The sequence below is a fragment of the Pygocentrus nattereri genome, chromosome 18 (assembly GCF_015220715.1).
Source record: "Pygocentrus nattereri isolate fPygNat1 chromosome 18, fPygNat1.pri, whole genome shotgun sequence".
Lineage (NCBI taxonomy): Eukaryota > Metazoa > Chordata > Actinopteri > Characiformes > Serrasalmidae > Pygocentrus > Pygocentrus nattereri.
In genome coordinates, this window is record NC_051228.1 from 6,018,561 (window position 1) to 6,037,595 (window position 19,035).

General features: G+C 39.4%; 1 protein-coding gene across 2 annotated transcripts in view; it reads right to left on the reverse strand.

Moving 5' to 3' along the window:
- Nucleotides 1-19,035, reverse strand: part of dscama (Down syndrome cell adhesion molecule a) — a 162,723-nt gene that overhangs the window by 49,551 nt on the left and 94,137 nt on the right. For both annotated transcript variants that reach the window (XM_017707733.2, XM_017707732.2), the window contains exons 8-11: nucleotides 13,291-13,566; nucleotides 10,766-11,044; nucleotides 10,558-10,677; nucleotides 9,149-9,328 (exon numbers count right to left, since the gene is read on the reverse strand). In XM_017707733.2, coding sequence (XP_017563222.1) covers nucleotides 9,149-9,328; nucleotides 10,558-10,677; nucleotides 10,766-11,044; nucleotides 13,291-13,566 — 855 coding nt within the window. The remainder of the gene's footprint in view (nucleotides 1-9,148; nucleotides 9,329-10,557; nucleotides 10,678-10,765; nucleotides 11,045-13,290; nucleotides 13,567-19,035) is intronic.

Sequence of the window (19,035 nt, forward strand, 5' to 3'; positions counted from 1 at the left end):
CTTGAAGCCTCACTCTTAACACTGGAGGAGGCTTTAGTCCAGTACGCTCCACTTTACTTATAGCGGACCAATACGACTTATGAGCTCTCATTTGTTATGAAAAGTACTTATAATGCATTACGTTAACAATTCATAATGCATAATAAGAATGGCTATAACGTATGGCCATAATGTAATGCATTTTTATAAATATTTATTGTCATGTTTATAATGCTTTATGAATGCATTATAATATGTTATGAACGTGTTTATAGATGCTTACAATAATGGATGATGTAATTCTATGATTGTGGACGAATAAAATGTAACCTGTAGATCTGACTTTGTTGACTTATCTTTGTATCACCGAACTACAGTACAAGTACTTTTTTGGGATGAACAACAAAATATAACAGTAGAGCACTTTCAAACAAGATGGTGACTTTTTTCCACAATCAATATCGTCAACAATATTAAAGCAAAAGATATTTGACATTGTTGACTAACGGTTGCAGCCCTGTCCTTTACTCTGCAGCACAGAGGTGTGGGGGGAGTCCATGGATTAGCATCCATTCTTTAGGGAATCCTGCTTGTTTTCTGCACTCCACTCCCCTGAGAGTCCTGCTCCCCTCCCCACCAAGATTTCCCTTTCACCTGGACATGTTACCATGCCAACCAGCTCCGGCCTGCCGGCGCTCTCTCTCCTTCTCTCTCTCTCTCGCTCTCCCCCAGCTCTTAGAGGGGGCTGTCAATGGAGGACAAGAATAGAACAAACATCCAGAATTGATTTTCAGAGGAGCACAGTTACCGCCACTCATGTTCATATCAGTGGAGGAGGCAGAGTCGGGGAATATACGTCCATATGGCATAAAAATAACGGATACAGTCATCCAAAAAAGACATCATGTTTTGGGATAGCTGATGGATTTCTGAAAATAGATTTTTTTTTTATTAAATTCAGTTAATTGGCTTTCTGACAACTGACCTCAAACCGTCAACTCCCCTGACTGGGATTCTACCATAAGAGGTCTCTGGTTTGGTTCAGTTGACAAAAGTACATTATTTACATGTACTTTACATAACATAAACATAAACTTTACATAAATACATCATTAACCACATAATTAGTTAATTAATGTAACAAATAACATTTACTAGGGATGCATCGATATTGATACCGTATCAGTTATTGGCCCGATGACGCTCATTTACTCCTCCATCTGATGCCACGTGATACCACGTCATGTACAACAACTTAAGCTGGCAGTGAGGTCTGCTTGCATAATGAAGTGTTCCTGATACCATGGTGGTCGGGCAGCAAGCCATTGGTCAGTTTAAACATGCTGCTTTAGAAGTCCTGCCAGACATACACTGTGCGATTGTAACCCGTTTTTAAAAACACACAAACACAATCACTACTTCTTCACCAGTACAGATGGAAACACGGAGTCAAGTAAAACAGAGACGAAAAAGTTGACTAAACGAAGGTGAAAATATTTGCTACCAAAATCCATTTATAGATAGATAGATAGATACTTTATTGATCCCGAAGGAAATTTAGGCATCCAGAAGCAACAACACAATACAGTAAGAAACATATTCAACATCTATTAAACACAGAAGAATAGAAAATATATAAGGGTATAAAAACTTTCTGTACAAGGTAAAGAACTATCTGTCGATGGAGCAGTGCAGTAGATTTTGCTAACAGCCAATGAATAAATTCACAGAGCAAAGTGCAAGGTGCAAACGACATTGGTTATAAAAGTGACTGATGTGCCATAGAATTATTAATATGTACATGTAAAAAATATAGTTCTGTAAAGTGAATATGGGAATATATGAATGCCACACCATGAGTAAATGTACTTGAGTGTAAGAGAGGTTGGGGAAGTGTAATTGTGAATAAATAATTAAGTGGTTGATTAGTTGAATAATGTCCATTTATGCCAACCTGACTCTGTTTGACAGAATAGAAATGCAACATATGAACTTTACAATGCTGATTTTTTATAATTGTATTTGTAAAATAGGCTGTAGAGAGAGCGCATTGTCCTACTGTCTACATTAGTGCCTGGTTTTAGTTTCAGTGTGTAGTGTGGTACAAGTCAGCAAAGCTGCTATAGCTCATTTTCTCAGGGTGCTTGCTCAGTACTTGCGTGCACAGCATGTTGCTTTGGATAAAACAGCTTTATTGATAATTGTCCATAGACAGAGCTGTCGGTCGAGGCTGCAATTTATGTAGCGAGTCAATCAGATGCACACAATGCTCTACTCAAATGTACAAAGAACAAGATTCCCAAGATACCAGAGTGACTTCATCTCAACCCGCCAATCAAACGACCCAACAACACATAAAACTCGAAACACGAGCTCTTCAGATGCATTAGCCTTGGATATTATCCTTACTGTTGTTGTGCTACAAAGACTGAAAGAGTAGGCTGAGGAGCAGGGATCAAAACTATGAAACATACTTTGCTTTCAGCTGTACAGAAGTACTTATCTGCTATGTAACAAAACCCTACTTAATCCAAGGCATAGCTAGTTTATAGGTCCTTTAAAATTAGTTAGATTTAATGATGTGTCAAGGTACATTGCAAGGTTTTACACTGACAACTACTTAATTCTACATAGGTTACTCAATATGGCAACGGCATCAGCAAGTACACAAAAAAATGCATTCATACTCAGTCTGAAAAATGGCAACAATGTATTCTTAACATTTACATTTGATTTACAAGATTTGCATCAGAATAATACTGATCTTGGATTTGAGACATAAACATCAAGCCCGACCTTTTTGATCTGAAAAACCTCCGACTCCACACCTCCGTTTGACTTGCAGCAGTGCACTCACACCACCTGAATATTTTACACAGCGCATCTTTATGATACTTGTATTTTATTTGGATTATTTGTTTTTGTCAAATATATGGAAATGCCAGTTCCTACCTGGCAATGGGCAATGCTGACCCCTGATTGTAAGAACACTGTCTACTTGCAAAAGTTCATTGTGATACCTAAAAAAAGACCCTCTTCCCCTGTAGTGTCTTACTTTAATGGTGTATTCTGTGTCTGGTATATAGGAGCTCTGGTCCTGGCCACCTATAGACTCAGTCCTGGGCTGAATGCATCATATATCATCCCCCATTTTGTCTGAGTTGGGAATGTAGGCCACGGCTGCTGCGCCTGACTGGGTCAGTGGGGAGATGTGATGCGTCTGTACAGCAGCACCCTGCCCCGCGCGGGCTCTACTCGCCAGGGGTAAACAGGGAGATGACTGGTTAAGTGGAGGCACTCGCTTTTCTCCGCTGATACCCTTTACTGCACCATTGGGCTTTGCATGGAGAATGAGGCGCACCGTGATGCCCAGCAGAGGCCAACCAGCGCACAGAGGACGAGGAGGAGGGGCTTAGAGGAGAAGGCCCAACAATACGGCCTGCCATTATCTAAACGCTTCAGCTTTATGGGGCGTCCTTAATGGGCACGATTGCCGTAATCACTTCTAATTGACACTGATAAACAATGATTGCCTGTCAATGTGTCTGTGATGACTGTTTACAGGACAACGTTAACTAGAACAGTAGAACATTTAGACAGACAAGTTGTCGGCTGTGTGGGACTGTTTCACAGTCAGGTTTTTTGGTTTTCAGTTTCAGTTTTTGGCATCAAGTCCTTATTTTTCCCACAGTTTACATTGGCGACACCTAATCAACTTTGCCATCTAATAGTCGCAACCCTACAAACTAAAAACAAGAGGCCTCCAGTCCACCCAGATCTTTTTACCCCAGTGCAGAAATAAAAAAAATGGTCACACATAAGAAAACTTTTAAATGACAAGGACAATGTAATTGGTTACTTGCCATTGCAAGTCCCAACTCTGTCAGCAACTCATATTTCAAGGATGCAAAACTGCCTAAGTGGTCCAAGAAAGATATTAGGGGACTCCCCTTCACTACAGGCCCCAGTGCAATTACTCTACCTATGCTGCCAGTAGTTACAGCACCAGCAGTTTCAGTGCTTGGGCCCCTAAAATGCTGAGCATTGGTTTGTTTCTGTCCTGAAGGGGGAGATAACATCCCTTTCTCTGCTGATAGTAAACGAGAACAGTGCTTAATGAGGGTCTCAGCTGAGGTGAGCATGGTGGGATCACAGCAGCCACAGAGCCCAGGCGCTCAGGGAGGCTCGGGTTACTACGAGCGGAGCACAGTGAATCAAAACAACAGCTTTGCACCTCGGGGACCCGCCACGCCAGGACATGCACACAGTACATCATTTTACCTGCCAGCCCGATCGATCACAGAAAGGACGCGGAGCTGGACGAGGATGTGTGTGTAGCATTACTGTATATTCAAAAGAGGCAGAGAGGCAGAGCGAGAGAGAGAGAGAGAGAGAGAGGGGTTGCATTTGGCACACATGAAGAACGACTCTGCAGGGAAGCTTCTGCTGCAGCTTGATAAGGGCTGTCCTGGAAAATAAGCCCCTCTAACATCAGAGAGTGATCAGCTGTGAATATGGCCTCTGCAAAGGGGCAGCAGAAAGGGATTAAGAGGATAGAGTGGCATTAAAACAAAGCTAATTTTGCCAGCACATTACATTCCAACTGTACATCACCTTTCTGTCAAAGCTGAAAATGTGACTTGATAAAATATTTAAAGAATGTGCTGAAAATATGACTGGGTGTTGGAAAGTTGGACGTTTTAGAGCATTGTTTGGAAAAGCTTTAAGAAAATGCATGACGCAAGTAAAATGGCTTCCAAATTACTGGACTATTCGCTCAGAAATGTCTAAATTTTATAAAATGAACAACTCATTTTGGATTTTTACTCAGAAATGTGCACGTTTCATAATATTTAATGATCATTTTTGGATTGTTTTGTAAACTGTAATGTGTAAATTTATAATTAATTTAGCATTGAATCACATTTTGGATTACATTTCATCAAACTTAATCATAGATATTTAATTAGACATTTTCAATTATTTGATCAGAAATGTGTAAATTCCATCAAATTTATATATTTATATTAGACAAATTCTTTAAAAATGTGGCAATTTCATCAAATTTATACATACATTTCCTAGAAAATGTTTCATACTCACAAATTTTGAATGTAATTTTCAACGTAACAAGAAACCAAACAAAAAACTGACTAAGAAACAAAATTACTTTTATATTGTATAAATACAGCCATACGCAAATATTTGAATACTGCCGGTTAAATAATTGTGATAAATACACTGAAGTGATAACATTTTCTTTTGCCTAAGATACATTTTATGTTTGATTTTTCCCCCCTTGTCATATTGTATGTGCTCGGACGGGTTGATCATAATTTCGCTGGTTACTTTGGTGACTATGTGACAATAAAGGCTTCATACATACATACAATAGCGGAAATTCAGCACGTAAACAATAATTGTGCACTGAAAAGTGTAGACATATGCTCTTTGTAAAGGATCTTATTTTCACTTACATGCAATTTAACCAATTGCACCTAAGCTTCTGCATATGATTGTATATGTATGTCCTGATTTGGCTTTTCTGTTGTCTGTGTCTGGGTTGTTAATGCATTAATAGCACGTTAAATTACTATTTTCTTTAAACAACATTAACTCTTTTTTCCTAGTTTGACTATTTAAACCATCTGTATAAGTATAGGCTGAAGCCCAGCTGCAGCACTCTGACAGAAATTCTGCAATGACAGAATTTGAGATTAGAGATTAGGACTCGAGTCAGCAACTCAGACTCCAGACACAGTCACACTTGGCTCACACATTGACTTATGATTTGAAACACACTTGAAACTTTAATAGATTAATAAAATCTTTAGTTTTCAACTTTACGCGTATGATTTTGCTACTGTCAAGCGCAGTAATTACTGCAATGCTGCTCTCCTGCAGCTTGCGGAGGCATTGGGCTCAATATGGCTTCAAAACACGAGCCTCTAATCCATGAAAAACTGCTACATGCAGTAAAATCTAGGAATGTAGAATTAACCACTCTCACACTTCACCCACAATAATTTCACTTACATTCAGCATGGACATCAATGCTTTCAAAATAAGAGACCCATTTAATTATACTGTAAAATGTAAGTTTATTTGACTTTTAACAATAAATTATTTAATAAACACTTTCGACTTATATTACTACTACTACTAATAATAATAATATTCCAAAAGCCTTGTTATTATTATTATTCTTAGTAGTAGTAGTGATTGTGATTTGTGCTGACGGAATAATTTCATTGACTAAAGCATTGACTAAGATGCCCTTATGTGGTTGAATCATGTCATCATTGGACCAAAACCTTGTATCTCCATTTTTGTTTGGTTTTCTTTTTTTTTTTAAATAATTGGAAAATACAAGCCGTTCTTTAAATTGTGTTAAAATTTGGTAGAAATGTGACATAACCTTTTTCCCATGTAGCCCCTCCGCCTTAGAGAACACCAACTGGCTTGTGGCCCCCAGGTAATTTGAGTTAGAGACCCCTGATCTAAAAGGAAAACAGATTTTGGCCTCTACCTAAGACGTAAATAAGAAAACAGAACATTTGCATCTGCCTTTATCTGGCCTCTGATGGCTATATAACATTATTGCAGTGCTACACACATTTTTCCGTTTTTTACATTGTAATTTTATGTGTGGACTTATGTGTGTAACATGTACACACACACACACACACACACACACACAGCATTAGTGCTTCCTCAAAGCTAGCTTTTCCACATGACAGCTTCTGCTCGAGCTGAAGGCTTAATGGAGGGGAGATAAGTTTGGCTACTGAGCGGATAGACGCACATGTCTTGGGCAAACGCGCTGCTGTGGAAGTGAGGCAGAAGCTCCACTGCACTGGCCTGGAACTGGTGCGTCTTTCCTCTATGACACAGTGGCCTCAGTTAACCTTTATGGAAAGCGAAACGTTAACCCCTGGAAAGCCACGCCAACAAGGTTACTCAAAACATTAAGGGTCACCAAGCCAACCAACATCAACCACAGCTTTAAGTCTAGCTTTTCTTAGTTACTGTTGCTGAGAAGAAAAAAAAAACATGCTTACAAAACCACAAATCTCCACTGATTTCAAAGAATTAAACCTTGTTTATGGAAAAAAAACAATGGAAAATGTGTTGGATGCTGGAATAACACAGAAGATACAAAGCTAAGAGAATAAAAATGCAAAGAAAGACAACGGCCAAATGAGAAACAGACATTTACAATACATCCTCATGTAGTGGTTGGTTAGTGTAGTGGTTAACACCTCTGCCTTCTACGCTGTAGACTGGGGTTCAATCCCCGACCAGGGCAAGCGCCCTACACTATACCAATAAGGGTCCTTGGGCAAGACTCCTAACACCGCCTTGGCCTACCTGTGTAAAATGATCAAATTGTAAGTCGCTCTGGATAAGAGCGTCAGCCAAATGCCATAAATGTAATGTAGGAATGCTGGAATTTCCCTTTTCAATGTGCTACACTGAATTTTGCATGTGGGATTTGCATGATTGAGCCCATTTGTTTCTAATTTGGGGAAATGTAAACATTTCTGAAGAAATAATACAGAAGTTAGGCAAACAATTCAGAAATCCAGTAACAACGGAGAGAGTAAGTTTGTCTAGGTCAGGGGTCGGCAACATGCAGCTCTTTCACTGCCCTGTTGTGGCTCCAGCTGAATCAGATTAATAGGTAATAATAAAATAATCCTCCTTTACAGTAAATTAAAGCTCTGCTGATCGTTCAACACAGTTTTACAGTAAATGCTCTTAAACGCTGGAGTTAATGTAGAAACTACTGATTCACCCTTTAACCCTGAAGATTGGTGCGCAGACTGCTGGTCACCATAGCAGCACGGACAACAATGTCGTCCAGCTAACTGCTAACGAAACAGCAAAAACACTCCCGTATAAACATTATAAACACTCCAGCGTTGCTGGTACGTTTAATCCGCAACAAGAAACTGTCAAGTGCTAAAAAGCCGCTTCACATTCGCCAGCTTCTTCTTCAAAATCTCCTGTGCCACCTTAAATGGTGCAACAGCTACATTATGGTGCTTCAGGCACCATTTAAGGTGGAACAGAAACGTTAGAGCAAGAAGTTGGCGAGTGAGAAGCGACTCCAACCTCGTAAAAAGCCGAATGTTGAGAGACATTTTACGATGAATTATCCACGTTTGGAGAAAAGTTTCCTGCTGGAGATGTGAGAATAGCTGTGCTAAAGCTTAAAGCAGAGCAAAGTAAGTCCGTGTTTCCATTTATTCCATTCCATTTCTCAGTCTAACTAACACATCAGCACATACTGAGACATACTTACAGCCAAGATGGTAAAACTGGAGTTTTGAAAGGACAAAAAGGCTCTTCTTAACATTTGGGTCGCCGATCTCTGGTCTAGATCTTTAATAAATATTGAGTTCATGACTCATGTTTAAAGGAGTGGCTCTGTGCCAAATCAAATATGCCCAATTTGTCACTTACTCTAGATGTAGTCGATCAGCCAAGGCATGTTTGATATCCACATTTTGCTTCTTCAGTTCAGAACTATAGCTACAAGACTAGTGGTGCTAACAAACACTAGAACTCAATAGTCACCTAAATCGTTTCTGTAAAATAGAATCCTAAAACGTCTTTCAACCCTCTCAACAAGAAACCAGCTTTTGTTAAGGTTGTGGAGGCTTGTCAGTGTGGTTTAGGACACAGTATGCCTTACTGTCAGCTATAAAAATAGAGAAAACTGTTTCAGAAACCATCTCAAGAGTGCTTTGTGAATACCAACGTTGTACAGCTGCCCATAGCACTGAGGTTTTTTATAGCTTACAGTAAGTCATACAGCGTAATAAACCACATCAACAAGTCTGTGTGACCTTAATGAAGAGCTGGCTATAGTTTTAGAGGGTTGAGAAAGGTTTGGGTGATGTATTTTTTTTTTATTTGATTTCGGTGACTATTGCACTCTAGTGTTTGTTTGCAATGTTAACCTTCAGTTCTTTTTTTTTTATTTTGTACATTCTTCTGATGTCAGTGGCACAACTGGGGAGCCAAATTAGTGCTGAAGATGCAGACAAAGGTAAGCATACTTTATACCATTTTCAGGGTGAGGTCTTAAAAGGTTAACTGAGACAGTGATGAAGGTATTATAAATAATAAGCAAAATATTCAGCAAAGTGGGACGTCTTACTTTTCACATTGAGGTACATAGACTTGCTGACGTCGGCTCCCACGTCGTTGCTGACCTTGCACAGGTAGTAGCCCGCGTCCTCCTCCAGGACGTGCTTTATGAGCAGCGAGCCGTTGCCCAGCAGCTGGATCCTGTAGCCGGAGTTCAGGGCAATTGGGTGAAACTGCGGTACTCCGGCACCTGCCGAAGAGTTCAGAGCTTCAGTCAAAACAATTATAATCACTGTTAGTGTAGTGAGAGCTTTTTTCACTAAGAAGACCAGCATATCCTTTATTTCTGGCTTGAATCCTGAATGTCGTGTTAGTTCACAAGTGATGCGCCACCTCGTCTTTTCAAATTACTGCTAATGCAATGTCACTGGACAGCTCAACATGCTTGGAGGAGAACACTAACTGCTAATTCTGTTACTTCAGCTAACAGGCGTCTGCATTGGCTGCCATCATGCGGAGCGATGGGGGAGAGAGAAGGTCAACCTATTGACCAAGAGAGAGTGAGGACAGTTATGCTCTTGGATGGCTGTGATATCATTTGACATTGAGTATGTTTACATGCACTCAATAATCCGGGCATGATCGGATTCCTGTGGTTATCTGATCATTTAAATGGTAATGTAAACAGCACGCTCTGATTTCTTACATCAGAGTAAGGTTTAGAAATCCAACTAAGAAATCTGATAAACAGGCTGGAATTGAGCTCAGTAATCAGATTTCTCAGTGTGTGTGAACTCTTGCTCTGATTTCTTTTGGATTTTTCAGTCTGCGCATGTGCGGAAACAGGCTGCGGTACCGGAAATAAGCGAGCAGCATCACTGCAAGATGCAGCAAAACACTTTTAGCGCAATCTACATACTTGACAAAATGAAGGATTTAAATATTCTTCATCTTCTGGATGATGAATCTTTATATTTTAAGGTAAAGTGGCGCAACATTAAAAAAGAAAAAAGTTTGAGTTCTACATTACGTTTACGTCACGTCTTCCTCTGTGGGTTTACTGGCCGAAATCGGATTGCTGCCGGACTCATGTAGACCCGGAGTTTTCCCATTATCTGATTACTCAAGTGCATGTAAACGTTGATTAGATTACAAACAAGATCTGATTTTCTGCAGTTATCTGACTATTAGGTGCATGTAAACACATTCACTCTTTGTCAATAACCCGGCAAGGTTTGAGGTAAGTGCATGATGAGACATAGTTTTATGACAGTTTTCAAAATTCACCACTTTCTTGCCATTATTGACACATAAAAACTCAAAGCTGTTCACTGTTGTCACTGACTGAATTTAGAAATTTGGAAAAATCAGTGCAATTCCCCTTTAAAGCTTGGTCTTTCTGTTTCGTGGAGGTCATAATGGTTCTGTTCGGCAAACAAAGTGATGACATGGGCAGTAAGTAAGGCAAACCCCATTCACCTTTCGAATACTTCCACTCTATTGTTGGGCGGGGTTCCCCGTCGGCAGAGCAGTTCAGGATCACAGCTTTTCCATAAATCCCATCCTGGTCTTTGGGTTGGACTTTGAATCTAGGAGGAACTACAGAAAGAAGGCAAATTATCACGCTGACATAATTCCTCAATGTTTTACCATCTTAAATGCACTCATAGTCATTGTTGCTCTTTACCCCTGACGATGAGCTGGCTCTGGTATTTGACGACGGCGGCGTCGTTGCGAGCGATGCATGTGTACGTGCCATTGTGCACTCGCTGGAGGTTGGAGATGCGCAAAGAGCTGGTGAAGTCAATTTTGTCAATAGTGACATTCAGGCTGGCATTAATGGGTTTTCCATCCTTCTCCCAGTCGATGGAGATGGGCAGGTCCCCTGACCGCACCACACAGGGCACAAAGACCCTGTGGCCGATGGAGTAGCGAGGGAACTCAAAGGGCTGGATGAAGGGGGGCACTGAGGAGGACCAGAAAAGACTTGAGGTAATAATAAAGTTTTTTGTTCCTTTTCAGAAAAAGAATACAAAGCCACCTACCGCCCTTTACCGAAGGACGTAAACGTATAACCGCTAATACTGAGTCTCAGCTGTCCTAAAGGCTGCTTATGGCTCTCTTTGACGTCATTTTACCTCAGCAAGTGTTAAGCCTAGAACAGGCCTTTATAAATATCTACATAGATAAACTGCCGTCCGGTAAAGTGTTAACAAACCCATGTGGTACTTAAGATAAATGAAAATGAATCCCACTGTTTCCTCAGTGAACGTGTCACAGAAACATTATTAGCATAACAACTAATAATGCTAACATTACCTCTGATTCTTTTCTAGCCCAAAAAAAATGAATTAAGGCTACTTACTGCATTTATTTGTTTTCCTCCACATCTTTTTTGCCTTATTCATGCATTTCTAAGTATTTTCAGTGTTGAATCTTGAAGGAATAAACAAACCAAACATGCTACTATGGCTAACCATGAATAGAAGGTAGTAGGCACTGAATTAGCATGATGGTAATGCTAATTAGTGGCCATTCACTGCTACATTGGCTGTTTCAAATGAAACGCCCTTTTCTCATATGGAAATCTGATATATGGTCATATACGCATATTTATCATACAGGGTTAGGCATATATTTCACAATATATGTGATGTACAGTACTCTAAATATATATATATATATATATATATATATATATGTATGAAATATTGGACAGATTCATAGGTGGGTGAATACATACATGCATAAAATATGGATCGTATATATAAGCTATGTATCTGATGTGTGGCTGATAAAACCTATAAAACAATAGGAATATATTCTACCCATATATATGAATAATGTTTTCTAGCATGTACTTTTAAATTTTCCTGTTTCACATTTATATGCATGCATGAATTGATATAGGGCTGAAATATATGCCCCATATTTGAAAACAACCAAGTCAGCATATCGTTACTGTTGGAACCTTGTATGTCCATTTTTGTCATTTTTCAGTTTTTGACTTAATTTGAAAATACCTGTTATCGTTTACGTTGTGCGGAAATTTCACGATGAATTGACCCAAAGAAACAGCCCAAAATCACTTGGAAAGACATCTGGCTCCATTGACTTACATTAAAAGTAGAGTAGGTTTTTTCCTTCTCCTGTAAAGTTAGCATTTTGGAGTTACCAGGTTTTCGTCTGACAGCAGCGATATGCGTCACATATATGACAAAATCTGAGTTGTGAATAAAAGCCGCTCATACATGCTACTATTTGGGTCATTCCACAGAAACGTCTGTTTTTGTGTCCCTAGCATTTACAGATATATTACGCTTGAAAAACATGTTTCGGTTACAATTTATTTCTATTGTAGAATACAAGAACATGCTATTTTAACAATTACATCTTACTGAGGTGTCAATTTAGCAAAATTGGTTTTTAAATTAATGATCTCGAATTCCAAGCACAGTCATGTGTGAAGGGTGAGGCCATATTTTGAAGTAAAAAACACATTTTTCTGCCATTTTAACCACTATAATCTATATGTGACTACGAAACAAATGAATTAAATGACATAAAGGAAACAAATGCCGAATAAATATTATAAAACATAATGAACGTTGTCCCAAGGAGTCGTGTCGCTGGTGTTACTATGTAAGAAAAAATCTCTTATTTTGGGAATAAAAGTCACACTGATGACATCACTTGACATGCTTTTACCTGTTTTTTGAGGATCTATGAAGAAAAGCACACGGCGAGTCCACCGTGTCTTTCAGGTATCAGAGATTTTCGCATCTCTTGATCTCGTATGAAGCTAGCTGAAGTTAGTTGATGTCACTGGTGTGACCGACTTTATTCTGAGGTCATTGTGAAAGAATAGAATACAAATGGATTAAATGACATATTTCAGCGGATATTCCATGACTGACAACATGTGGTCTGATGCTCTGTAGCAGCCGTTTTGTAAAAGGCATTTTTCCATTAAAATGTCTCCGGTGTGACCTTCCTCATGCGTAACACCAATGACGATGAGTAGCACCAGTGACACTTATGGACAGACAGAAAAGTGGACGTTTCTGTAGAATGACCCATTTGTCCTATACTTGAAATCCACATTCTGCCCTGTTTCAGATTTCTATATGGGTTAACGCCTTCCTAAATATTCAAAAGTGAAATTTTATCTTCGTCTTTCTGAAGTTGGCCGTGGACTCAGAGGGGTTTTACCTTTCACAGTGATGTAGACGCTCTGGTTTTTAAAGACTTGAGGCTGTACGAGCACATGGCAGGCGTACTCCCCCTCGTCCAGCTCCTTCTGCACGTTCAGCAGCTTTAGTGTGCCGTTGTTTTCGAAGGCCCGCTGACGATCATTGAACGGGAGCAGGTTGGAATTCTTGTACCATTTGATGGAGTAGTAGGGGTAACCAATGACGTGGCAGTGTATGTAGGTGTCTCGGCCGGCTATGGCTGTGAGGTTTTTCATCGGTCTTATATCAGCAGCACCTTTAAAGACAAAAAAGAGAAATACCTCTCTTTAACCCTTAGAAGTCTGGAGTTATTACTGTCATTTTGCTATACATTCATCATAGATTACTTATATATATATACTTACATTATTAATTACACAGTCTGTTATGCAATGAATTACACTTGCATTACGTCTACATCCTGTCGAGGTTCCAGTTTGCAGTTTTTTTTTTTGGTTTTTTTTAATATTTTTTGTCTGTTGTCAAAAATGTAAAGACAAAATATGGCTGTACATACAATAACTTCTGCATTTAATAGAATTTTTCCACTTGTTTCAATGAGCTACATTTGAGAAATAACTAAAGGACCCATATACTACGTTTCACTCTTTTTCCCAGAGGTCCACTTGCAGCATTTGTGTGTTTTTAACTACCAAAAGCAGTCATAATTCCATCCATCCATCCATTTTCTAAGATGTTTTTCTCCCTCAGGGTCCCGGGGGGGTGCTGGAGCCTATCCCCGCAGTCATCGGGCGGAAGGCAGGATACACCCTGGACAGGTCGCCAGTCCATCGCAGGGCGCAGTCATAATTCATTTAGTTTTTCATATTTTCATAAGTATTTTTTTTTTATTTAAAATGACCTCTCCAACCTCTCTCAATGCCACCAAGTTGAAGTGGCTGTTTTTGTTACTGCTCCTTTAAGACCAATATATGTAAATGCCTTCTGTTCTCATTGGCTACCCTGTGCCTTGTTTTAAAAACCAACCCGGACGGAAACATTCCTTATAACTTCAGGGTGAGAAGGCGGGGCTTATCTACTATAGGCTACATGTAAAATTGGTTTTCATGACAACACAAAAACAGTGGATTTAAAATGGGCTGCTTCTGCAGCTACGCTTCATACATAGACTGTGTTGACCGGCGAGAGAATTGCTCTCCAAATGGCAATGAGAGTGTAAAACTGTTGAATGCAAGTGTTTTGGTCTGGAAACAGGTGAAACGACCTGCCAGTGGATTAAGACACTTTCACTACATAAAAGTGCAGTGAAAATGTACAGAAATAGGTTAAACCATCTTATAAGATTCTCAATATCAAAATGAGAAATATTAGATGTTTTATTATTTTGTTGTTTATTGGGCTGGCCCAAGCACCCAAACTCAAACCATTCTCAAAACCAACCTTAAAAACAACAATATTTACATATTTTAATCAGTACAGATGTGCTTCCGTTTTAATCAATGTTATAGTCTATATTCACCAGCTGTGCTAGTCTTATATGTGTCCGAATAAGAGCCCTTTAAATGAATCTGAAGGCCTTCGTTCACCCCTTAAATGATCAAGGCCTGCTGGCCGGCCCAAAGTTTTGTTGCACGCTTCTAGAATCTAAGAATAGCTCAACCAGTTTGGATTGAAGTCCCTAACAATAAACCTTATTATGTAATAAGCCTGAGATTTCAAAGGGTTAATGAAAGTTATTGTAGTTTTGTAGCTTCAAAAAAGGCAAAACCTCCAAGTATTTAAAATATCCAGGCCACCCTAAACAGATTTATCTGGAGAAACTGGATGAGGTAAGATGGTAAGGCTGCAGAGGTCAAAGGTTGCTAGTGACCTGAGGTATGCATACTTAATCGAAGCAGACAAACGCAAATGACACTGGTGGCCCAATGCGGCGCAAACACGCTGTTCTTCTGAACAAACTCTACGTGTGTTCTTAGGCTACTGTGGTGGACAAACATTCAGCAATGAAGGGGGGCGATGGAGGTCAAATCAAAGTCCCTAAGCAGGATCTGTCATTCCAACAGCCACAGCAACTAAATATCTCGACAGGAGAGTATTAAAAGCTACTCTACTGCTAAAGCTAATGAAATGGAGATGATGTACCATAGTATATCACTGCTGTCAGAAGAAAACCTTGTATCTCCAAAATGATAACTTTACAGGAGAAGGAAAAAACACACTTTAATTTCAATGTAAGTCAATGGAACCAGAATTTTTTCCAGGTAATTTTGGGCCGTTTCTTTTGGTCCATTCATCATGAAATTTACCCACAATGTAAAGACCAACAGGCATTTTCAAATTATGTCATAAACTGAAAAATGAGAAAAATGGGGATACAGTACAAGGTTTTGTTTCGACAGCAGCAATACAGCAATATATATAATTGTATAATATTTACATGTATGTATATATATATATATATATATACATATACATATATATATATATATATATATAAATGATTTTTTCTTGCAGATATTGTGACCCCTGGTTCCCTTCACCGCCACTGTAAAAATCACAGTCAGCCAATTTCCAATTTCTCTACAATGAACCATTTCACACAAACCACCCTGAATGACTTTGTTTACATGATTTCAAATTAAATATACAGAAACTTTGACAAATATTTCCCAAAATCAATTTTTTTACACTACATTTATAAGACTTAAATGCTTTTCTGAGAACACAGTTCTATTCTACTTTAAGATTTTTCTAAATTTCTGCATCTTTCGATTATTGAGATGTGAGCAAAGTAATTCAGAGTGGTTTGGCGTGAAATGGTTCACTGGACTGAAACTTACTGACTCTGATTTCTTTACAGTGGTGGTGATAGGAACCAGGGGTCACCATGTCTACAGCTGGTAAAACAGTGGTAAATTTGAAAAAATAAGTTTTCTCTGGGGCCTATTTTGTTCCCTCAACACCAGGAATGTATATACTAAAATACATTTTAGACCAAAAGCCTCTTAAAACTGTCATAAAACAATGTCTTAGGCATCAAGCGCTGTTTTCACAACCACTGCTTGTAATGAGGGAGCTTTTAGAGACATTAAGCTCTTCAGACATCTGGTTCCTATCACCACCAATGTGAACAACGTGTCTAGAGTGAAGCATTTCTCATCAAACTGCTCTAAATCACCATTTATTTATGCAGAGATTTTGAAAAGTCATCGGAATTCCCCTTGAATGTACTTGCTTTTCAAGTGTAGCCCACTACTTTGTCAGAAACACGCCAGAATATGCGCACAGAACAGCCAAGATCTCCTGTATGCAAAGGACTAATTCCCTTTTCCTTGTTCAGTCTGTGGATTTCGTCTCTACCTAACCATCCACCATCACATTACACATCACATCCACTACTATTACAGAGCCAGTGATGCGACAAACGGTCATTATCCCGTCTCTGGAATGGCACCGATTTATCTGCAGCGCTCCTCCGCCGCTGACAGTCAGGGACGGGACGAGAGAGAAAGAGAACAAAACAACCTCTGATTTACACGCTGTACAGTCATCAGAACGGACAGCATTATTTTATTTCAAAAAATCATGTCTCGAAGGCATTGTGAGTAACCTTAATTAAGCTATCATGAGCCTGAAGGAGAAATTCCAGTGCTAAAAATAAATAAAAAATGGGTCAGTAATGGAAATAAACGGTAAAAAAGATCTTTAAAGACATGGTAATTCATAACAGACCTGGTAAAGCCGGTGAAATAGAGACATCCAATGGAGTACGACACCCACAGTGTGGATTTATTAAGGGGGGGGGGGGGGGGTCCAGGTTTTATGGACAGCTTTGTTCATGTTTTTATAAATCTCTGCTGAATATGAGCGCTAATATGACAACAAAGCTTGGCTACAGTGTGTAGGAGGTACAATATACCACTGTTAGCCAGTGTAAATATAAATATTGTATAATAGGTTAATCTGCCAACACTAGGTAATGTGGGCAGAAATCATTTGCATGACAGCGAGTCTGATGTTGTGGTAGAAATGCGTTCATCAGAGACATGAATATGAATATGGAAAACGCACAAGCGACAGCTCAATCAGTTCACTTAAAGGGCCAGTTTGACAAAACTTCCAACGTCCACCGTTTTCTCCTCACACAAATGCAGTCGACCAGCCGAGGCGTCTGAAGTTGGCGCTGCAAAGTTAATGTAGTTAAAAAGTAATGGATCCTTACACCAGTTGAAGCCATGACAGCTGCATGTCTAAATCGTTCAACGTTTGCTGCAAAGGATGTGTTGTCATTCGAGGGGAACACCACCGATTTTTCATAAATTCAACGTAACTAAATGGTTGACAAAGCCATTCAGAGTGGTTTGGTGTGAAATGCTATGTTCCAAAGAAAGTCAGAATTGTTCATAGTGATGGTGACAGGAACCAGACATCCACCTGTTAAAGCTCCCTTATAGAAGGTTATTACATGAAATGTATGTTTCACAGTGTTTTACAGTTTATATTTTGGCTTTTTTAAATCAATTCATGGCGGAGGGGGACATGCAGGGCATTGTAAGGCAAAATAGTCCCCAAAGTACACCTTTTTTCCCCCCTTTATCACTATTTTACCATCATCAACTTTACATATAAAAACCAGTGTAGGTTCACTGGTGGTTTTGGATAGTAAATAAACTGGCTATACTTGTGTTGTAGATATGGTGACCCCTGGTTCCCTTCACCACCACCGCAAAGCAATTGGAGTCTGTTTCTCTACAAAACACTGTTTCTCATCAAACCACTCAGAATGACTGTTTACACCTCAAAAAATGTTTTAAATCGTGGTGGAATTCCCCTTTAAGCAACCTCGTAGGCTGGCTTCACAACTTTAGTTCTACATGAAACTAAATTGCAGACTCATTTGAAACTTGAAGCTGCAACAATTGCAGGTAACTCAACTTTGTAAAACAACCAACCGAATCATACCATCACGCCAAATGACATTAGCCACGTTTACATGCAGCCTAATAATCCGTTAATAATCCGACTAATAGCTCAATGGGAATAGAATACGTCTCTGTAAACACCACAATCAGAATAGTCTAGTCTGACTGAGGTCATTCAGAATACATACGACATGCGACATGGAGGAGCAGAAACTGGTCTGCAGAGGAGACGAAGTTTATGCTCTGATCTTTAAAAGACGGCGGTGGGACGGACGTCCAGCTTATGTGTCTCAGAACACGACGTCTTCCTCTCGGCCTTCTTTAATAAGGACATGTGAAGGACGTTTTCCTGAGTCTGACGTCATTTTAAAGTGCTTAAAAACACAAGCACTGCTCACTGCTGCTCATCTCACTCTGACTGGACCTCACGTGATGCTGGTTGTCATGGTAACGTCTACACTAAGCGGTTCTCTACACATGCTTGTCATTTTGGATCAGATTACTTGTAGTGAGCATGTAAACAGAGATTTTCATCAGATTGTTGAGTAGAGTGAGCATAAACACCTCCGTCTGAAGTATGATGTATTCAACCGTATTCAATGGCAAAAATCTTTGCATGTAAACACAGCCACTGTTACAAACAACAGATTTCGCCACAAAAGTGGACAAGAAAACAAAACAGATGATGGTTCATTAGATGCTTGAAAAGCATGGACTCCCTTTTAACTGTAAGGTTGGTAGCTTTTCATTTGGTCAGTTTTCTGAGCCGCAAAAACAAAGCGACTTTTTCTATTTCCAGCTGCGTTTACCAGCCAGCTTGCACCAACATCTGTTTAAATGGC